Source organism: Sturnira hondurensis, unplaced genomic scaffold (genome assembly GCF_014824575.4).
Source record: "Sturnira hondurensis isolate 20B ecotype Veracruz unplaced genomic scaffold, ASM1482457v3 Scaffold0004068, whole genome shotgun sequence".
NCBI lineage: Eukaryota > Metazoa > Chordata > Mammalia > Chiroptera > Phyllostomidae > Sturnira > Sturnira hondurensis.
In genome coordinates, this window is record NW_028076699.1 from 25,153 (window position 1) to 49,651 (window position 24,499).

General features: G+C 33.7%; 1 protein-coding gene across 1 annotated transcript in view; it reads right to left on the reverse strand.

Moving 5' to 3' along the window:
* The window catches only part of HOOK1 (hook microtubule tethering protein 1), a 57,525-nt gene that overhangs the window by 15,126 nt on the left and 17,900 nt on the right, over positions 1-24,499 (reverse strand). Inside the window, exons 6-16 of the mRNA XM_037043129.1 lie at positions 20,742-20,809; positions 19,229-19,291; positions 18,116-18,199; positions 16,393-16,559; positions 10,573-10,713; positions 8,953-9,154; positions 8,292-8,402; positions 5,088-5,175; positions 4,946-5,006; positions 3,615-3,755; positions 503-596 (exon numbers count right to left, since the gene is read on the reverse strand). Coding sequence (XP_036899024.1) covers positions 503-596; positions 3,615-3,755; positions 4,946-5,006; positions 5,088-5,175; positions 8,292-8,402; positions 8,953-9,154; positions 10,573-10,713; positions 16,393-16,559; positions 18,116-18,199; positions 19,229-19,291; positions 20,742-20,809 — 1,220 coding nt within the window. The remainder of the gene's footprint in view (positions 1-502; positions 597-3,614; positions 3,756-4,945; positions 5,007-5,087; positions 5,176-8,291; positions 8,403-8,952; positions 9,155-10,572; positions 10,714-16,392; positions 16,560-18,115; positions 18,200-19,228; positions 19,292-20,741; positions 20,810-24,499) is intronic.

The following is a 24,499-nucleotide window of genomic DNA, read 5'->3' on the forward strand; positions in this document are numbered from 1 at the left end:
ATATGCCACTGAAATCCATTAGAAATGGCAAGGTCATGAGTTAGTATGGAAGAAGGCAAGAAATAAGGGGCAAAGTCTTCAGGACTAGACTAAGGTTTCTGTCCTTTGGAGGCTGGTATAAAACAGTTTCTGACTGCTCTTCTGGTTGAAATTATTTTCTCATTCTTTCTTTTCTTACTAGAAATTTTCCCCAATTCTGACTGATGCTTACTCTCACTAGGGTTTTTCTCAGCCTACCCCTGTTGGATTCCCAGCAAAACTGTGAAGTACTCAAATGAAGCATGCTCTCAATCAGGAATTACCATGAGCTTCCAATACATATGATTAATTTATAGGCTCCAAATTGGCACAAATCACTGCATCTATTATGCAGATATATACGGTATTCTAGGGCATCATCAGTGATAAAAGTAGCACTTTAAAATACAAGATTTATTTGAGCATTAGGACCTATTACAGAGTGTCCATGCAAGAGAATTATTATAACTTTTAAGGTACTTACACTTTCTCCTTCAGTCTTGGAGCCTTGCTCCTGTAAAGACTTCTGGAGATCCTCAATCTGCTGCTGCAATTCTTGGATACGCTCTTTGCTCAGCCTATTTTAAGATGAATCATATGTGTTTATTTGTACTGAAAGTCAAAGTAGTTAATATTTATCAATGTGCATTTATGCAATTTAACTCATAATGTATGCATTCAATAGCATTAACACATGCTGACAATCATCTTTGGCTAGGTATAATATATATAGTATATAGGAGGCTACTTTCAAAGAAATATTTAATAAAAGAAGATGCTTTTATCCTGAAAACATATATACCCCTATTTAAAAATTTAAGATACTTTATGTGTCAGTGGTGAAAATTAAACATTTCTACATTGTACTAATTGGAAAAAATAAGAAAATCAGCTCAAGTTTCCTATGGTTGTATTTATAATGAATGAAAACTAGGTTTACTTTTCCTGTTTCAAATTTCACAGTGTGTTAGGAGAAGAGGAAGGTCACCATTTACCAACAATTTCTTCATGACTTGTTTTTTAAATTAAAGAGATTGGTACCAGAAGTTAATGATTTTTTAACTTGCCATAATCTCACTTCTTAAAACCCTGCTTGAAACTAATCTTAGTTGGAAGTTACCAGCAAGAGAGAGTACCTGTCTAACTTTTTCTCTTCATATATATGTGTCAGTGTGTGTATATATACACAAGCACATACATACACATGTGTGGAAAAAGTCCAGCCACTGTTAATATAATGAGAACAGTTTGAGCGACATATATGTAACCTGGCAGCCAAGGAGAGTGGACTAGAATGTACATGCATGAACAATGACTACTTCACTGTACTAGTTGGTAATGGCAGTAGACAACGGTTAGTGAACATGTGTACTGTGTGGCCACTGTATTCAAAATGTGTGCTGAACATTAGGAAGTAGAGCAATGAATCTGCATCAAATTTTGCATTAAGCTTGAACATTGCTCAGCAGAAACTACTTAGCTGATTCAGAAGGCTTTCAGGGACAATGCAATGGGTGCAGTGCAAATAGATGTATAGCATAAACACTTCAAAGATGGCTGAGAAACTGCTGAAAGTGATCCATGTTCTGGAAGGCCTACAACAAGCAGACACCTGAGAATGTTGAATGTGTAATGGCTGCAATCAATAAAGATTGGCGACTGAAAGTATGAGAACCAGAGGCTGATCTGGGGATTCCAAAAACTACTGTGTCTGAGATTTTGTCACAGGACCTTGGCATGAAATGTGTCATGGCCAATTCTTTCCAAAGCTTCTGCTACCAGAGCATAAGGAACATCGATCATGCTGAATAATGACTTGATTCAAACCGCTACCAATGAACCAGATTTCCTCAAGAAGGTTGTAACCGGAGGTGACTCATGGCTCTACAGCTATGATTTGGAAACGAAGGCCCAGCCATCCCAATGGAAGTCGCTTGGTTCTCCATGCCCAAAGAAGGAGCAGCCAAGTTGCAGCAAGATCAAGACCATGTTAACTGTGTTTTTTGATTGGGAAGGAGTTGCCCATCACAAGCACACCCCTCCAGGCCAAACAATTAATAAGGAGTGCTGCACTTCAATGTTCTTTGTCAGTTGAGCAATGCAACACGATGAACACAGCCAGAGCTATGGGCAACTGGTGATTGACAGCTTCATCACAACAACATGTCTGCTCATGCATCATGTCTCATATAGAGTTTTTTTGCAAAACATCAAATCACCCAGGGGACTCAGCCTCTCTAGAACCCAGATTTGGCACCTTGTGACTTCTGGCCTTTCCCAAAATGAAAATCACCTTTAAAAGAGAACAGATTTCAGACCTGATCATATTTTGAAGTGTGTCTGGAACACTGAAAGAGATGCTGGGAGAATGTATGAGGTCCTGAGGTGCCTACTTTGAAGGGGCCTGAAGTGTCATTGTTCCACGTACAGTGTTTCTTGTATCTTGTAACCCCTTCAATAAATTCCTCTATTTTCATATTGCATCTCTGGATACTTTCTGGACACACCTTGTGTATATGTGCACATGCATATATTATATATGTGTATATATGTAGTTATCACATAAAATAGTTATATTTTTAAATGTCTATCTTCCTATACTAACTCTCTAAAAGCAGACACTTAGCATCTCCAGTGTCAACTGATATTGAACTTTATCATAGTCACATTTAATGGTCTCTTCACAAAACTAAAATATTCTTTGCTTAACCACAGCTGATGTAATGTATGCATACAGGTGCATACATGAGAGACAAGGTTCATGTGTCTATTGGATTCCTGGTGGTCTCTAAAATCTAATAAAATTTGGTCAAATACATCAAAATATCTTTATTCCAAGTATGCTATCTATCAGGCAAAGGTCAGCATAGCGGTAAAGAACACAGGCTCAGGAATCAGACTGACAGAGTCAAATGTAGGAGCCAGCATTTACTAGCTGTGTAACTCTGGGCAAGTTACTTAACCTCCTTATACCTCAGTTTTGGTATCTATAAAAAAGTGATAATCATACTATTACTTCACAGAATTATTATGAGGACTCAACTGAGTTAATACCAAAATGTGCTTAGAAAAGTGACTTGCATATAGTAACCACTATATAAATGTTACATTTGTTAATATTATAGTTTTGAACACCTCTTATTGCTACCAGATAAATACACCATTTGCTTTAAACGCATTATCTGTAATCTTCAAAACCTGCAAATAGATATCACCTCAAATTTATAGCTGAGGACATTCAGTATGGATTTAAGTAACTTGCTCAGAAGCAAACAGTTAAGTTTAAGAAAAGGAATTCAAAATTGATTCCACGATCTATGTCCCATCTATGCACCAGACTGCAATAGAGAGCCAGGTCATCAATTATTCATTTGTTAAATTTTCTGTCAGTTGTGAACACGCACAAATAAAATTCAAGGATAAGCAACCTGTTTAACAAAGTCTGCTCAGACTAAAAACAATAACCACAAAATTAATCTTCTTCTAAAAATCCTAATTATTTTAACTACAATGACCTTTTCCACTTCTGCGAATCAAGATTTTGTGGTTAGGTAATTAAATCACCATGATTTATTCACTATGAAGGAGCATGTCACCTTTGCTCGGTTTCCAATTCATTCATCTTGCGATGCTTCTGGTCCAGCTGCTCTTGAAGTTCTTCAATACGTTGGTTCTCAGTACCTTCCTGCTGTAAGCGAAGCATCTTATTTTCATGTTGCAGTCGAATAAACACCTCCCTGATGATGAAAAACAAAATTTATTTTAAAGTTTGTTCAATGTGCCCTGGCTGGTGTAGCTCAGTAGATTGAGCACAGGCCTGCGGACCAAACAACCGAGGTTTGATTCCCAGTCAGGGCACATGCCTGGATTGCAGGCCAGTTCCCAGCAGGGGATGCACAAGAGGCAACCACACACTGATATTTCTCTCCCTCTCTCCTTCCCTTCCCCTCTAAATAAACAAATAAATAAAATCTTAAAAAAATAAATAAAGTTTGTTAAATGTAAGACTTTTTACATTCTTAACTTTCTAAAAAAGGGAGATTCCTGTTCACTCGATAGCTGAATTGAGTGAATAAGCTGAATACAGTGAAAAATCAACAACTTTGTAAACATTATGCTTAGTGAAAGAAGTCAGTCCCAAGAGGCCACATATTACAGGACTCCATGTCTATAAAATGTTCCTAAAGGCAGATCTACAGAGAGACAGAGTAGATAACTGGTTGCCTGAGGACAACCCTAGAGGACAGGCAGGAGTGAGGAATGACTGCTAGTACGTACAGCAGACCTTTTGGGAGAACAAAGATGTTCTGAAATTAGATAGCAATGACGGCTGCCCAACTCACGACTATACTAAAAACTACCAATCCTACATTTTTAAACAGGTGAGTTATATCTCAATAAAGCCATTTAAATAAAGTGTGGAGTTAAAGTACTAAATAAAGCTGTCACCACAGAAAGGAAAACTAGAAAATATCAGGTAAGTCAAATGTCTATAATTAAACATAGTAGTAAAATACAAAGATAAAAGATGGGTAAGAGAAACATCTAAAATTTGCATTTTATGAAACTTGTGCTTAATTCTTCTACTATTATTGACAGCTCCTCTCCTTGTCTTTTTTTTTACCACGTGGATTTGAATGCCAGGTTATTAAAAGGATCTTCCACTGAGTTTAAAATAGAATAAAAAGTTCAACACAATATAAAAACTAGAATATGTCATTTCAGCTAGTTTGTGAAATTTCATTTTTGATACATTTTAAAACTGCTACAGTAGCAATAACTATGTGACTTAGAAACTTAAAGAAGATGAGATGCTTTATGAGCACTGTGACTCATAAAACGGAAAGTTTTAAAGGCTAAGAAATTTATTTTAAAAGAAATCACATTTCTAATATTAAGTATGGATTATCAATAAAAACAAATTTACCTATATTCCACTGGCATAATCTCAGCAGCAAGATTTTCATAACTTTTTGTAGCAGATGCATCTAAACAACAATAGCAAAATAAATTAACATTTCAGTATCTCTACTATTCAAATTTTTTTTTCTGAATCTAACAAAATTTACCTGTTTGGTTCAGGTGATCCTGTTGTACTTGTGAACACCGTAGTTCTTCATTTGTTTCTTTCAGAGCATCACGCTGTTCTATTAGTCTCTAAAAAGGATTGTTTATATAAGCAAAATTTTTAATTCTGCCCACAGATGATGTACTTTATGTTTACAATCATTTATTTTAATATGTTAATTTGATAACTGGCAACATTCTAGTGCTGAGGGATCACTTTCTCCTGTATAAATCACATAAACGATGTAGTTTTTGTGTGACACAAAAACTTGTGATTTCCCCATTAAGCAGTCCACCTTTGAACCAAATCGATGTCATCATGCAACAGAGTACAAATATACAACTCTGGAGTCATTTTTTAAAAAGCATGGACTTTGAACGCAAACAGATCATGGCCTGAATTCCATTTCACTCCTTCCTAGCAGTTATGTGATTCTTTGGCTTTTGTATCCATATGATCAAAATAGGAATACTCACATATATAAACCCTTGCAAAAATGTTTTGAGCAACAAGTTAGTGTTGTACACAGAATACATACAGTCTTGTGTGTAAGAGACGCTGGAACTTGTCACTCCTTTTTACTACTAGTATAAAATTCTACTGAAAAAAGTAATAAATAGCATCTCAAAAGTACAAATTTGTGTTTTAATATAAAAAATCAATGTAATTACTAAACACACTAAAAAATACCACATTAATACAAATAAAAGACAAAGACTACATATCATCTCAATGTCCCAGAAAAAGCATATGGCAAACTCTAACATCCTTTTATGGTAAGAACATAGAACAAACTAGGAATAAAAGAAACTTCCTCAACTTCATAAAGGGCATCTAAAAAAAAAACAAAGCTAAAAATGTGCATAATGGTGAAAGAATGAATACCTTCTCCCTAATATCAGAGCCAATAGAATGATATCCACTCTTGCCACTTGTATTCAATATAGCACTGGAGGTTCTAGGCAGGACAATTTGACAAGAAAAAGAAAAAGAAGGCACTTAGATTGCAAAGAAAGAAACAAAACTATTTCTCTTTGCAGATGTCCTGATTTTGTATATAGAAAATCCTAGTGAACCTACTGAAAACTATTAGAAAGATTAAGCAAATTCAACACAGTTGCAAGACACAGATCAATGTACAATAATAAACTGTATTTCTACACATTAGCATTAAATATAAAAAGACTGAGAAAATAATTTCGTTTATAATAGTAATAAAAAGAATAAAACACTCAGAAACAAAGTTTTAAAAAGTGCAAATCTTGTAAAATGAAATCTACAGTGTTGAAAGAAGCTAAAACCCAAATAAAGTGAATGTTATCTTACATTCAAGGATCAGACACTTAATACAATTAAGGTGACAATGTCTGCAAACTGATCTCTAGATTCAGGCAATCCCCTCTTCTATAAACAATTAATAGAACCTTTGTTGCAGTTTCAGGTTTGACTAAAAATGAAGCAGATGGTACAGAGTTCCCATATATTCCCTCATCTTCCCCCTATGCCTAGTGTCCCTTATTTTTAACCTTTTGTATTATTATAATTACTTGTAAGAACTGATGAACCAATATTGACACACTATTACTAACTAATGGTCACAGTTTACATTAGGGTTCACTCTGCTTTACTTTTACAAGTTTTGACAAAATGTATCCATCACTACAGTCTCACAGTTTTTAATTTAACCTGAGTACCAAGACGATTCAGTGGAGGAAAGAAGTCTTGTGAACAAACGGCGCTGCGACAACTGAATACACACACCAATGAAGTTAGACCCTGTCGCACACCATATAAAAATCAATTCAAAACTGATCACACACTAAAATATAAAACAAAACCATAAAACTACTAAAAGGATATAAATCTTTATATCCTTAAGTTACTCCAATGGTTTCCAATGGAAACCATATCCAATGGTTCATAGAAACACTACCAAAAAAAGTATAAACAAAAAAATAGGTAACTGTGACTAGATGAAATGAAAAATTATTCTGTAAACAATACCATCAAGAAAGTAAGATAATCCACAGATGGGAAGAAAAATATTTGCAAATCATATATTTGATGAGGAACATGTATCCAAAATACATAAAGAACTTTAAAAATCACTAACAAAAAAGCAAGTAACTATAATAAAACATAGGCAAAAAATATGAAGAAACATTTCTCCAAGAAAGATATGCAAATTGCCAAGTATATGAAAAGAGGCACAACACGATTAGTCACTAGGGAACTACAAATCAAAACCACAATGACATGTTACTTCATACCCATGAGGATAGTTAAAATTAAAAAGTAGTAAATATTTGACAGGATGTGTAGAAATTGGAACCTTCAAAAATCCTTGGTGAGAGTAAAAAATGGTTCATCTACTTTAGAAAATAGTCTAGTAGTCTTTAAAAGGTTAAACTTAGTTACCATATGACCAAGGAAAGCAGTAACATTCCTAGGGATATGCTCAAAAAATAAGAACATGTCCAAATAACAAAACTTAGACACAAATGTTCACATTATCTGTTTAACAACTAAAAAGCGGAAACAGCCCAAGTGTCCATAAAGTGTGGTACACCCATACAACAGAGTATCATCGGCAGTAAAAATGAAGCACTGACATAGTCTACCGATGGAGGTACCTCAAAAGCATTGTGCTAAATTAAGGAATCCAGTGGCAAAACCACATTTTCTGGGTAAACTACGCAAATCCGCAGAGACAGCAGATTACTGGTTGTAAAGACTGGTGGGAGGGGCACCAGAATGCAGAGTAACCACTAATGGGCCTGGGGGCTCTTTTTGGAGTGATGTCACTGTTCTACACTTTGATTGTGTTGATGGTTGCAACTCTGTGAATATAGTAAAAACCACTGAATTGTGTACTTTATGTAGGCAAAATTTATAGTATATAAATTATATCTCAATAAAGATGCTAAAAATAGCATCTAAGGTCCTCATTCTTAAGGAGTTCAAAGTCCAGAGCTAAAAAACACTGGACCAAGACATATGACCTCAGCTTTGTTACCTGATCTTTCCTTGTGAAGGAAACATCAATACTGCGTAAAGAATTTTTATGAGACTTTCTTTTACACCAACAATTTCAATTTGAAGAAAGAAAAAGAACTGGCTGATATCATTTCTACTCTTAGAATAGTAAGGACTGTATAAAAATCCAAAAGCAGACAGACATATTATCAATTATATTTACGTTTACCTCTTTTTCCTTAAGTAAAGCTTCATGTTTTTCTTCAAGCCGCTTCATTTCAAACGCTAGTGTGTCAGCCCGTTTGGATTCAGAGGCAAGTTTACTGTGTAGATCCTGAACCTTTTGTCAGAAACAAAAATAAAACACACGAGTATATGATACTGATAGTTTGATTTCAGAGCTCAATAAATGAGAAACTGATTGTAAATAAAATTATGGTAAAATTATAGTCTAAGTGTATGTGGAAACCTTATGCTGATAAGAAGGATTAACATAAATTTTAAAATACCCAAGTAACAATTTAGGCAAAGAAATCCACAATCAGCCTAATACTGTTTCTACAGGTTGTTTGATAAATAATAAAACAGAATATTTTACGTTATAATTCCATTACCTAGGCTTTTACCACTGGTTACCAAAAATTTTAATACTTAAAAAGCTGTCCAAAAATATATGAGCTCAGAGACAAGAAAAATGTAAAACACCTAGGTAACTCAAACTCAGTTATCAACCCCTAAATTAAAATCATACAGAGGAAAAATTTACCCTAAGTTCACAGCTGACAATAAGCAATGTTCCTTCACTTCTATGCCATTCTTAAAGCATCAAATGGAATAACAAAGTTGTTTTTTTTATTTTAATGATTTAAAAAATTAAGATATTTTCTTACCTGTCTCTTGTATGTTTCTAACTGTGTACGTGCTGCATTTGCCTTCTTTAATTCTTCTTGTAAGCTGACTGTATTATGCATATACATCATGTTTGTTTCCTGTAAAGTTTTCACCTGCTTGCGAAGGTCACTCAGATCTTGTAGCTTCTGACGATATATCTCAACTGTTGACTCCAGTTTATTTGCTTTATCAGAGGTAGTTCTATAATAATAAAGACTAAACATTACTGTGTAAAAACCAATAAATGCACATAATTTTCTTCTGGCTGTAAAATGAGTCCTCCAAATAAACTCTCCATTGGCAGAAAAAAAAACAAAAACAAAAGAAAAAAAGAGAAGAAATAATAAATAGAGAAATAATAATAAATTGTCAGAACTCTGGAACCAAACTCAGGCCTAGAACTGTCTGTAGTTCAGCCTTTTTGCTACAAAAGCATTTTTAAAAATGCTTCATATTTGATAGATTAAATGATCAAACTGTTTCAAGTATTAGCACAATATATAAAAAAGGAAGTGGTTTTGCAAGTATAACTCAACAATTCTGAGCTACTCTGTAGATTATGGGCCAATTGTGCTTTGTGCATAAATAACATTTAGTGCGGCTTTATTTCCAGCATCTGATACACTTATGAAGTTGATACCACTCACACCATTTGTCTGGTAAAGCACTTCCCTTTAGACTCATGCTAACTTGACCAACAGGGCTAGAGTAAAAATAAGTTATAAAAAAAATTTTTAAATGTGAGGTCACTCTTACATGTAGGTTCAAATTCACGATTAAAAAGATTTTGTTTTAAATGGACATTAAAAACTGTGCAACAAAATGGCTGATTAAGAAAATTTAATATAAAATATAAAAAGCATGTGGATAGTCTCTATTTGCTTGAGCAATATTTCATAAGCAAAACTAAATATAAATTTTACATTGTCAAAACAATAAGAGAACCCTGAGTGGACCCTGAAATAAATGTTAGCATTCTTCTCTACAGTTATCTACCAAATGCCAAAATATGAATTGTGAGAGTGCATTTCCTTACATAAAAATTTCACAGAGTAAACTAATAAGTAGTAATAGAGGTAAAGCTAAATGTATCTAAAAGTAACTCAGCTTATAAAATTTCAAGAAAAGGTTATCATTTGATGCTTATAGGTTCTAATATGAAATTGTCCTAAGAGGAACTGAATAATCGCTGTAGCCCTGGCTGGTGTGGCTCAGTGGATTGAGCACCCACCTGTGAACCAAAAGATCACCAGTTTGATTCCCAGTCAGGGCATATGTCTGGGTTGTGGGCTAGGTCCCCAGTTGGGGGCGTGCAAGGGGCAACCAACTGATGTTTCTCCCACACAAGGATGTTTCCCTCATTCTCCTTCTCCCTCCCTTTCCTTCTCTCTCTGAAAATAAATAAAATCTTAAAAAATAATTTTTTTAAAAAAAGAATATTATCCTTATATTACAATTACTGTCAATAAGTATTAAAGAAGTAAAGACTAGGAACCTGGATAAAAATTGATTAATAGTCAATATACAGAAATAACTCTAATAATCCCTGATTAAAATATGGAATACTGAAATGAGTAAATAACTTACAAGTGACATAATTATGTTTAGACATGTCATACCTAAGAACATCGATTTCATCTTTCAGGGCTCTTGTTTCCTCAGCAAGGCTAGTCAATTCATCATTCCTATGCTGAAATTCAATTAGTTGCTTTTCAAGTTCCTCACAGTGAACACGGTAATCATCTTTTGCAGCTTCAAGCCTTGCATAAAAAAAACAAAGTAGCTATTCATAATGTAATTTCCATCATTTTCTTTGTTACTGAAACATAAACTTAGCAAGACTAGTTTTGTATTTTTTTTTTAAATCCCACATCCAAAGAAGAAAGACTAAAGAAATAAGATACTTTGGGATTCTTACTTGCAAATAAAACTTGAAAAGTAAATAATATTCTGAATTTTCATTTTCACTTCTGAAACATTGTGCTTTGTTATCTCTAGTTCAAATAGGAAATTAATTTCAAAAGATGAAGAGAAATACATGGACATACTTTAAATTACTCAAAAATATACATAGCATGTAAAGTGTTAAAATATTAACTCTAAGTAGACTGGGATAAATTATTTAAGATGAATACTTCAAGGCCTACTACTATAACAAAAATGAAAAGACCAATTCAGTGATTAGAATCAAATATTAAAAAATTCCTTGAACAACTTGAAAAATTCAGGAAAGGAAGAAGTAAGAAGATGGAACAAAAGAACAGATACGACAAGTGAAAAATAGCATATTGACAGACCTAAAGTCTATAATATCAAAAAATTAGACGAAGCGAAGGGACTAAATGCACTAATTAAAAGGGCACAGAGTCTCCGACTAGATAAAAAAGGCAAGGCTCACATAAATCCTAACTACAAGAACATTTCCAATATAAAGACACAGATAGATTAAATGAAAAAAGATGAAAAATGCCACAAAAAATAAGCAGAGAAAGCTGTGGTGGTTATATTAATATAGAAAAATAAGTTTTAAGGCAAAGATATTATAATTATAAAAGGTTTAATTCACTAGACAGACATATCATAAAAGTATATATATACACCAAAAATAGAGTCTGAAAATATATAAAGCAAAATTGATATAATCAAAGGTAGAAATCCACTAATCCATAATCATTGTTGAAAATTTTAACACCACTTTACCAATAAATGACAGAACTAAACAAAATACCAGTAAAAATATATGAGATCAGAGTAAGAGTCAGCCTGATTAACTGACATTTATAGAACATGTCAGTCAAAAGCTGACCACAATAAAACATATGATAAACAATAAAAAAAAGAATAAAAAATTAGAAAATTAAAATTTCAGGGAGTAAGTTCTCTAACCACAAGAAAATTAAGTTAGAAATCAGGTACAATAAGAAACCTAGAAAACCCTTAAATACTGGGAAATCAAACAACACATTTTTAAATAAACTGAGTAAAGGAAGAAATCACAAGTAAAATTAGAAAAAATTTCAGACTGAATAATAACAAAAATACAACTGACCAAGTTTTGGGGACACAGCTAAACCAGTGCTTAGAGGAAAATGTATAGTTTTAAAGGCTTATGTTAGAAATAAAGAAAAACCATTTTTAAAATGTATTTTTTTACTGTTGTCCGAATACAATTGTCTCCATCTTCTCACCACCATTTTCTCCTGCCCCACCTGCCCCTACATCCCATCCTCAAATAAAAAAAAAACAAACTTAAAATCAAAATTTAAAGTCTACAATTCAATCTTAAGAGGCTAGGAAAAGAACAAATTAAATTCAAAATAAGTAAAAGGAAAGAAATAAAGAACAGAAAACTAAAACTGACAATATGGAAAGCAACTTTTCAGAATAATTTTTTAAGTTGCATTTGTAATAGTATCAAAAATGTAAAATACTTGAGGATAAAGTTAACAAGACATATAAGACTTATATTCTGGCCCTGGCTGGTGTAGCTCAGTGGACTGAGTGTGGGCCTATGAACCAAAGGACTGCGGTTCGATTCCCAGTGGGGGTACATGCCTGGGTTGCAGGCCTGTTCCCAGTGGGGGATGTGTGAGAGGCAACCATACATTGATATTTCTCTCCCTCTCCCCTTCCCTTCCCCTCTAAAGATGAATAAATAAAATTTTTTTTAAAAAGTCCTATATTCTGGAAACAACACAACATTGCTGAAGGAAAGAAAAAAATGAAGATGCCGTATTCAGAGACAGAAATTCTTAATACAGTTACCAATTACATACAGTCCAAATCACAATCACAACAGGTTTTTTGTTTTTTTTTACAAAAATTGCCCAGTGATTCTCAATTTTATGTAAAAATACAAAAGACTTGGAATAGCCAAAACAAATTTTGAAAAGAACCAAGCTGGAATGCTTACACTGTATGATTTTAAAACAACTTACTCTAATGCTACCGAGTCTGGGTAGCACTGGGCATCAAGACTGGGTCTTACAGGCATAAAGAGGAAAACTCACAAATGAAAAAGAACTTGAGTTCAGAAAATGACCCAAATTTTATTCTTAGATAATTTTTCACAAAGGCGACAAAGCAATTTGATTAAGTAAAATAAACATTTTTTTTCAATCGATGACACTGGAACAAGTAGATACTCATAAGATCAAAATAAAAATAAAGAGTGCACCTCCACACCTCACACTATTTTCAAAAATCTATTCAAGATGGACCATAGACCTACATGTAAAAGATAAAACTACATAGGTTCTAGAAGAAAATACTACCTTCATGACATGGGAGTATACAAAGATTTCTTGGATAATACACAAAAAGCAATAATCTTAAAAATATTGGTAAATCAGACTTACTCTAAGTTAAGGACTGTGGCGGACTCTAGCCAACAGAGTCTGCATGTTGTGACTGAAAAGGAAACAAATGCACAGGAGACAACAATCCAGTGGAGAAAAGGGGGACAGCATGCTGCTCTCTCAAGGGGAGAGAGCCTAAGAATGCCGCGGCCATTCTCACAAGAGGAGAGCGCGCCGACCCTTGCCTAGACAGGCTTTTTTTTTCTCAGGTTTTACATCAGAGAAGGATTTATTATCTATTACAAATATTATTGTCTACATTTTAGGTACAATCAAGGAAATGAAAATAACATGCAGAGGGGAATGGTGATGAGCTGATTAGCTCTGTCCTTGGGAAAATTCACACAAGCTTTGGATATTACTTTGAAGATAGACAATACACATTTGTTGTTTTAGACCAGGGTGATGGAGTTTTAGCAAGAGCAAGCTATAACAGTCTGTATGTATGCATTTTCTAGGCCTGATTCCCATGGGAAAACTCAATTTGAAGGTCTGGCTCCTGCCCACCACTTCACTTCTCTAGGTTTTCTGTACAGAGCTGAGTCACATTTGCCAGACTAAAACAAACTGGTCTCCTACAAAGAACCTTTAAAGACACCATTAAAAAATAAAAAGGCAAGCCACAGAATGGGTGAGATATTACTACATATATATCCAACGAAGGATTTATACCCAGAAGATACATTTTTAAAACTCCCCCAAATAATAAAGACAAATAACCCAATTTAAACATAGGTTTACAATGTGAAGAGACAATTCACAAAGTATGATATAGTGTCAATAAGCACATGAAAAGGGGCTTATCACATCATTACTTATCAGGAAAATGCACATTATAGCCACAATTAGATATTCCTCACATATTCCCTGAAATATCTAAAATTAAAACTGGTAAAACCAAGTTACGTTATGTAGGCACAGCAACTATGGCAACAGGCAGCAAACACAGCCAGGGGAAATGTTAAAGGGTATGACACTCTGGAAAATGGTTTGCCAGTATCTTTTGAAACCAAACACAGACCTACTGTGCAACTCAGCAATATCACCCTACGCATATGCCAATGAGAAATGAAAACATGTTTACAAAAAATTTTACATTCCAATGTTCATACCAGCTTTATTTATATTAGCCAAAATCAAAAAACTCAAATGCCCATCTAAAGAAAAATGGATGAACAAAATGTGATATAATGTGGAATAATTTTATACAGTAGAATAATACCCAGAAATAAAAAAGATGATTTACTGATACATTAAATATGGTAAATCTCAAAAGCATGCTGAACAAAATAAATCATTCACCAAAGAGTTCACACTAAATGATTCAATTTATATGGAGAGTTCTAGATGAAAGAAAAATCTATGGTGAAACATAATCACAGGAATAATTAACCTCTGGGAGGTAGGAACTGACTGGAAAGAAGCATAAGAAAACTTTCTGTAATGACCTACCCAATGATAAAAGTGTGAGTTACACAAATGTTCGTATTTGTTAAAACATGCCAAAGTGTACTCAACATTTATTCATTTTACAATATCTAAATGCTATCTGTAAAACAACCTGTAAACCTACTGAAGTCTATTATTGACTTGCTTTTTACAGAGGTATGCAATAGCAATTCTTAAATTACTTTGTGTGTTTTGGGCTTGAGAACATATACTGAGGAAAATATAAGCCAGGTTTTCACATTATTGGAGAAAGAAGTTGCCATACCAAAATGGACATCAGAAAGAACCTTGAAGTCACTGGTCTAAAATAAAAGAGGTCAATATAAACTCATTTTCCGTAATTGCAGACATAAAAGTAAATGCAGATATGTGTGAACACAGGTGTGGGAACGTGGGCAGGTACGCCTGTGCAAGTCTATCTCCTGGCTCCGTACACCCGGGTGGCCTAGAAGCAGTGAGAGAGAAATTCATCTGGAGCACCTGTCTTTGTTTCTAAGTAACATTCTCCAATAAAAGGAATCAGAGCTCCTCGGAGAAATGGCTGACTCAGAGTTGGGAAAGGGAGAGGAGGAAATGAGCATTCATTGCATCAGAAAGGAAGAAAGTGGTCAAAGGACAGTGGCATATTGAAAGGACACAGGATAGTCAAATCTGGAACAATTTGAGCATTAAAATAAATGATGACAGAAATGGGCTTATAGTACATTGGCTAAAAATCCATACTAAATGCAATACAATCCTGAACTGGATTCAGAATCACGAAGAAAAAACTATAAAGGACATTGAGACAAATAACAGAATTTGAATATGATCCGTAGATTAGACGATTAGTATCATTGAAAGTTTTCTTAATTTTGATCACTATGCTGTCATTTATAAGAAAACGTCCTTATTCTTAGGAAACACATACCAAAGCACTAAGAAATAAAGGGACATATCTCAAACTTTTTCTCAAATGGTTCAGAAAGAAAAATGTTTCTCTATATAAACATGTAGAGATACTCCTAAATAAATGGAGAAAAAACTGTAAAACAACTGAATCTGAGTGAAAGGTATAAACAAGTTTCTTGTGTTATTCTTGCAACTTTTTTGTAAGTTTGAAATTATATCCAAACAAAGCAATGAAAAGAACACATACAGTACAAGTAAGTGCCTGCTCTCAAGGCCATACAGTGCAAGGCTCAGTGACAGGCGCACAAGAGACCATCAATGTTTACTACAAGTAAGATGTACTTTTTTTTTAAAGGAGAAATGTAAAAGTAAAAATGAAAAGTATCTCTTTAGTATCAGATTTACATTTTTTCCCATTTATTATCAAGTTTCCCCTATTATGTAAGCAACTCCCCATCCTTCCTAGACTTCACCTTGGTAAACTCCTAGTGCACTTGCCCATGCCCTCATTTAGCATTTAAAACATGCCACTTTGAATCGTTTATTCTTACGTATGCATCCCACTTGCCTAACTGGATTAAAAACTCTGTGAGGGTAGGAATCACTAACACTAGTTGGTATTTTCAGTAGCTTAATTAGTGTCTTAAACATGCTTTATAATGCAATTAGTTGATGATATTATAATTATTTAGCTCTCAGTTTAACAGAACTCGATAGAATGATTTCTACTAAAAACACTACCTGAAGTTTTCTTCCTGTAACTGCTCTAGCTGTAACTGTGCATGAAAAAACTTCTTTGCAACCATTGTATTGGGATCATCAAAAGATCCATCCAACTGGTCAAGTTTTTCATTCATCATCTCATTCTCAGAAACCAGTGAATTCTTTTCATCTTGAAGTGCAGTCACCTAAAAAACACACACAAATGTAGGCATTAACAGCAAAATAGCATGGAATCCAGAGTTCTGGATTCTAATTCTGACTAACCTGTTAAATTAACTTGGTCAAGATAATTTCTAAGGATCCTTCTTACTCTGGAATTCTGAGTCTAGGAAGTTCCAGTAACATAGAAATTAGATTAATTTGATTAATATAGAGAAAACAGAGTTTATATATAAGAATAATACCTTCAAAATGTTATGCTTGCCTTGGTTCTGAAAAGGAAATGTCTCTAGGTCTCTATAATTTGATGTACCAATGAACTTCAAAAATTAACTGTGACCATTTTAGTTATTTGTAGGAGGCTGTTATCTAGTAAACCAAAATACATACACAAATGCATAAAGTTATTTTAGTTTCATAGTAGAAAATTATCAGTACATTAAGTCTTCAGAGGACAAGTATATTATTTAGTTAATTAGTAAGAAAAAGCTGAATTGAATTTATACATTGAGACTGCTCTCTCATGATTTACAATGGACATATAACTTTATCATTTTGTTTAATCATTTTTGCCTGACAATAATTGATGAGCTTTACTCCTGTGCAAATTGAACCCAATAAAAGCTTGTCAAGACAAGGGTCAGGGCGCTCTCCCCTTGCGAGAGTGGCCTTACCATCCCTTTTCCTCTACAGGACTCAGTAGTCCATGTGAATTTGTCTCGTATCTCATCCATGATGCTGTGGACATTACAGGCTGGTGTCCATGTCACATCATAATATGCTATATGTGTTTGAAGACTTATTGCGTAAATTCCACATTTGCATTTTCATATAACAATAGCAATGATGATATACACATACAAACACACACACAGTGCTATGAGTGCTATATGCCAGGCCCTATTCTAGGTGCTTTTTATTAACTCATTTAATCCTCATAATTGCTCTGAGAGATATATACTATTATTACACTGTTTCTCAGGAGATAACTGAAGTATACAAAAATTAAGTAGTTTGCCTGAGGATATCACCAGCTAGTAACATGGTCAGGTTCTAGACACAAGTGGCCTGGTTTGAAAATCTACCTCTTTAACCGTTGACTATTTTCTCTCATGCCAAGTTCACTCTGCTAACATGTATGTACAGGTGAACACAAGAATTACATATATATGTGTGTTCACAGACACATACATGCCAACAAAGAAAACTGGCACCCACATGTATTGGGGGTCAAGCACTTACTTCATCAACCACCTCACTTTATATTCATACCCCATGAAGTAGATATTTTAATTTCCCTTTTACAAAAGAAAAAAACTAAGGCCTCATCTCAGTACTGAAGTTGGAATTCTATAATTAGAATGACATTTTTAAAGAAGTCGTTGAGCCAGCAATTTTCAACTCTATGAGAAACAATTATGAAATTCATACCTGAACATTCAAATCTATAATACATTCTTTTAATGGGCCCTCTCTGAAATGAAACCCAACCTCCAAAACACTTTGCCAATTACCTAATTAAAATCAAAACCCTTGTAAATGTAAAAAGGAAATTTTCCTTAATCAGGTTTCTTTTCCGCACCTGCGTATCTAGTTCTTGGCATCTTTGCCTCAGTTCTTCTTTCTCTGCTAGTGCCTCCTGAAGTTCTTCCAGGGCTCTTTTCAGCTGAAATATAAAATGTCCCAATTCTTAGAAAATCATGTTCTAAACAAATTGAAAAATACATTTTTATCACAACACATATTGAAAAAGGTTTTTAAATTTTACATACTAACAAGACTTAATCTGTTTTTATATGCATTAACATTAACAATTAAGGCTAAGCTCCCACAGAAATAAAACTTTATATGAATCCATGTCAAATATTTAAACAAAAGAGGATTAGAGAATGCATTGCTTAATTTCATCACAGGAAAAAAATTTAGAAAACAAGTTTAAATTTCAATAAAATATTTCTAGAAAAAAATTGTTAATTTTAAATACAGATGATTATAGAATTATATCTCTGGAGCCTATATAATTTTATTAAGCAATATCACCCCAATATATTCAATATGAAAAAAGAAAAAATATTTTTTCAGATGAGTAGTGACACTATGATGAACAGATTTCCAATAATATAAAAGGAAAAGTACTTGATATACCTGCGTCTCTGCTAACCCTTTCCTTTACAACCAAGTTGGGTTTCACACTGGAGGAGAGGGCCTTTTCCCTCATGTAAAACAGTCATGTAATAGAACCAGGGAAAGGAGACTTGAGTACAGGGTCTTTGCGCTATTTCTTCCGTATTAGGATAAAGGAGTATAGGGTCTTTTGAGTTGTTCTTCAATATTGAGAGAGGAAGGCAACTGTGACAAAAATTATATTAACTTAGTAGATATATGAGAACTCTGCAGTTTTTTAAATTGGCTACTATGTGTGTAACCACATAAAATGGGTCATATATGTGTTACAAGTGTCAGGAGGAAGTTTGATACCTCTCAATTCTTTAAATATGATCATAAAATCTCCACAGACTTGTATGCATGAAGGAATGTATAATAATATTCAGTTGAAATCTTATAACAGCACAAATCATCTAAACTTCATGGGTGAAAATAATCTGGAATATATTCTCTGTAAGCTTTATGATAGTAACCAGCAAAATACTATATCACTGCTTTCAACATCTTCCTCACATACTGAAATACTCACCTGTTGCTCTAATTCTCCAACAGCATCATTTGCAGGAGAGCTCAATATTTCTTTACTCATCAACTAGGAAATTAAAATAGTAAATTAAGCATAATAAAGTGATGTTTATATGGTAAAAATGTTTACTTGAAAGAACAGTAAAATACAGTTTTTCCTTGCCTTAATTTTAACCTTTAGAATATAATTCAAATAAAAATTCTATAGAGATTCAATTTAAATAGCACAATGTTCAAAGGCATTATACTGATGAGGACACTATAAATGTGTCTGATATATGTAAATATATTGAAAATATTTGATACTAAAAATTATAGTCTAAATTCTAAAAAATGACTAAATAAAACTAAACATATAAAAAAGTGATCCCTCCATAACATAAATTAAGACTTTTAAAAGGCAGCCTTTAAATGAATAATTAGCAAAGTTACTGATTTAAGAAGAGATTTTAAAAGTAGGAGTTACAAAAAAAACACTAAAATAACTACTGTACTTGCCATGTATAATACACATTCTTCCACCCAAATTTTTGTGGGAAAAATAAGGGTACACATTATACATGGGCAGTGCCTGAAATACCTTGCACCTATTCTTGTGTCTTATAAGTATTTGTTACAAAAAATTTCTTGTACCATAATCATGTTAAAAAATAAATGCTAAAATTCCTTTATAATACAAAACAACTCTCTAAATATATATACATAAACGAATGAATTAAAACAGAAGATTTTTTCAGGAAAGTTTGGGCCAAAAAGGTGGGTGCACATTACACACAGCAAAATAAGGTATTTTGCATATGAGAGGCAGATTTATTTATGTATAGTGAGACTTGGAATTCAAATCAACAATGCAAACTCAGAGTATGCACACAGACTTCTCAAGTCCTATACGATGTCTCCCTCTCAATCACGCCTTTTCCCAACTGTGTTTGCCCTCACTAATCCTTCACTCTACTTGCTCTCATGTCTCCTCTGCACCCTATCAGCCCTTTTTGTCTGATTTTGACAACCAAGGTGCACCGCCTGAATTCTGATGAATTCTGAATCATTATGGTTAACTTAGATAACTAGACTGACTTGAACCCAGGCTGCCTGGCTCTAAAACCTAATTGAGTATCAGCATGTTTGCTAACATTCTGAAAATGTACACAATATATATAACAAATATATACATATATATACTTTGGAAATTCATGAAAGATTGCTCTAAGTGTCATAAAAAATGAGAAGAATTATAAATTCCTAACTAGAGGGAGGTTATGTACCCTGCTTAGTTGAAGCTATTTAAAGGACTTTAACAATATCAATTTATCTTTTAAAATAAAGAGGAACTAAAATTGGACTTAACGTCATTTTAAGATATTTGGGAGGGGAGGGAAAACACAATAGCTAAAGGTAAGGAAATATGCTGCAAAGGGAAAATTTGTACAAAGAGAAAAATACACATCCATAGATTTATGTGAAAAGTTTTATATAGTTTAAGATTTTCATGCCTATGCGAATATGATGTAACTTACCTCTTGAATAGCAGTCATGACCACATGTTGAACAGACTCTTCCAGTGTCATTATATTTTGAATATGTTCTATGATTTTAAAAAGAAATCAGATCTGAAAAAAAATCTACTCTTTACCCATAGTAGTTTAGCCATTCAGTTATGAGTATAGAAATGCATTTACCGTGTAACTGTCTATTCAAGTACATTATTTTTCCCCAAGAAGTATATCCATTGAAAACAAATAAGCAGAACTGAAAATATTCATATATTTTTAAATGGTTTAAAGAAGAAAAACTCTAATTTTGGTATAACAAGCAGTAGAAGAAATTGTAATCTTAAAACAATTACGACAATTTCTTCCTTCTTGTTAAATATTCAGTATTATAGGATAAATTCAAGTGTATTAAATTAACTAAAAATCTTAAGCCCAGAAAGTTTCATTTAATCATGTACCTAGTTCACTTAAGGAAGGCTTTCAAAAAAGGAACTTATATAGCTTCCTATAAAAGCCTGTTGCACTTTTACCAAGTCTCAAGGAAATACAGTGTACTTATAACTTACTGCAAACACCCATGCAATAACTTAAGTTGATCTATCCCAATAAAAAATAAGAACTCAAGAGAAAAAGTCTTTCACATATTTGCAGATTTAAATCCATTTCAACTCTATCTTCTCAAGCTAAAATATTTTTCAAAAACTTGAGGGACTTCTTATTTTCTAGCACTTTTATTATTTTCATGACTCCTTTGAAAAACTTCTAAAAGTTCTTTAAATTTTTATTTTATTTGTGAAGGCAAGAACTAGACAAAGATTCTGATTCTGGTATGCACCTGACCACTAAGTGCTATGAGGGTGGAGGAGAAGGAAGAATTAAAAAGAGAATGCACAGGCAGTGGAATTGTATCCTCTAACTGAGTTTTTTGAATAACGGACTACTTCAATTTGCTAAAATTTGACAAAAATGGTCATCTTCCCCACCAAAATACACAGGGTACTATTTACCAAACTATTTCATTCTTTCAAGATTAGACTGTTGCAATACCTTGGAATGATTTTGAAAATCAATTCTCAATTCTGCAAAGTATGAAGGTGTAGAAGCTACTTTATGTTCTGAATGCGTTTTGTTTGTACATTTAAATTAAATTATTAAAAATGTTTTCTCATTTTTCTTCTGCTTACTCTTAAAAATTGAGAACCCACACACATACCTACAAAAGTAAATTCACATAGTTCTGCTTTTTAATAATGAAAATTAACTATTTTTTATATTTACTAATTGCTAACTAAATTTTACTTATGTATCTAGGAATTGAATTTCCTTTTAAAAGTATGAGGACCAAGCCCTGGCTGGTATAGCTCAGTGGATTGAGCGTGGGCCTGTGAACCAGAGGATCACAGTTCAATTCCCAGTCAGGGCACATGCCTGGGTTGCAGGTGGGTTCCCTGCAGGCCAACTCCCAGCAGGGGACGCAAGAAAGGCAACCATACATTGATGTTTCTCTCCCTCTCCTTCCCCTCCAAAGATAAATAAATAAATAAAATCTTAAAAAAAAATTTTTAAAAAGTATGAGGACCAAATTGCTAAATAATGCTTGAAGTAAACTGTGAAGATACTACATATTACATTAAACTTTGTAGGAAGCAACAAAATCGTAACTTAAGGGAAAGTTCTGATTTAAAATGTCAATCACAGCTTGAAATAGAGAGACACGATTTATTCACAGTAAAAGAAATGAGATAAAAGAACAGATATTAAACAATACAAATTTAAAAAATCAAAGCCAAAGATGTTTCTTTAAAAGAGTATTAAAACTGACAAACATGCTAAAATTGAGCAAACACATGTGTAAACCTTGACAAAGAAAACACCTACTAAGGTTTCCTGGTAGCTAACTGGACTCAAATTTTTAAAAAACATAGCCTAGCAGCCATTTCCGCACAGGGGCCTCTCAGACAAACTGCACTTCAGGTAGAGATTGCACTGAACTGCCTGACTGCAATGTTTCTGCCACCTGAGCCAACTCTTATAAAAGAGGTCTTGGAATCCCATTTCAACCAATAGGATTGAGGCTTTCCCATCCAATTGGAAGTGTGCAGCTCCAACTACCACAGTGGCTCTATTCTGGTCAATCAGGACAGTGCCTTTTGGACCAATCAAACTGTGAGGACTTGGTGTCATTTGATCAGGACACACCAATTAGGAAGCAAGAGTGGGTGGGTAGGAAATTCTTTCCGTATTAGCCAGCTCCCCTCTGGCTCTGAGAGTGCATTCACTGGCTGCGCTGAAACAGGAAAGGTGTCTCCCAGAAGCAGAGAGGAGGAGACCAGAGCAGGCTAGAGCACACTGGCACAGAGCAGAGACCAGTGCAGTGCAAAGCAGACCTCTGAGGAGCAGAGCAGAACTGTCTAGCTGGAGAGGGGCACCCCCCAGGCCTGCCTCATAGCCATGCTGCTTTCGCAGCTGTGCTGGATCACAACTGAGCTGTTCTGAAGAATACTTTCCTTCTTCACTGCATCCCAAATTGGGGATTCCTGTTCATCTAGAACTGATGCCAATAACCATAAATAGACAGATGTTATATATAACCAGTAATTGAAATGGAAACAAAGCATTAAGGAACTGAAAAATTAAAAAGATCATAACAGAAAATTGCTAATTTAAAAGATACTATTTGTCAATTTGTAATTAAACATTAACAGAAGTTTTAACTTTACATGAAGCAAATAGTCCTTACTTTTACGAAACCTGATGACCTCTGTATTATCTGTAAAAAATACAACCCTCTACAGAAGTACTGATGTGCCCTAGAAAAAATAGCTAATGATAGATATAAATGGTCTAATAATAATTTTTTCTGATATTCAATCCCTTTTTATTGATAAACTACAATTAATTTTATGTATTTTACTTTTCTTCTTTCTGAATTTGTTTTTACTGAATTTATCCTGTCTCATATGCTCTCTTCTTCAACTGGGTAACACTGAACGTGTTTTCTAAGTTCTGGCTTAAAGTATTTTACAAATTTAAGTGCCCAACATTTTGTTTTAAAGGTAATGTACTAAGGCCAAGATTGGCTGAATCATGCAAAAAAAATTTATCAGCAACAAAAATCTCAACAACAACACCTGGAATGAAGTAAGTCCCTGAGGCAAGTAGATCCTGGTCTGTTCAGTTCATCATTTCGCTCACTATATTAAACCAAAAATGCCTTTTGTTTGCAGGAAATTATAGATCACTGTGTTTCGACATATCAATATAATACATCGAATCCATTTATATCATTAGACTGCTTATTTGGAAAATGCATTGGACAGGCACTATTCTGAAGAGTATCATCTAAAGAAGCTTGGATTATAATTTAATACCTGCATATTTACTTATAAAACCTGAATCATCCTAGGGTTCTGTATCTTACAAGTGAAAAGAGATAATGTATCAAATGAATAGGTATAACTTTTACTGATTACCCACTAAGTCTTAAGCATGTCTTAAATTAAACTAAATTTAATTTAATTTATTAAATTAAGGTAAGAATATATTAAATTAAACTAATTAAATTAAAATGCATTATATTTAGCCACCAAATATAAATCTCAGAATCCTGGTATAATTATGATACTCAAGATTGTAGTTTTTTAGTGGCAGAGCTGAACTAGAACAACGATCTCCTGGCTTACATTTCAGGGTGCTTCCTGTCAACCAGTAGATAGTACATTTTAGTGCTACTTTCTATAGCAACAGAGGTTGTTTCTAGAAAGTACAAGTTCTCAAATGAC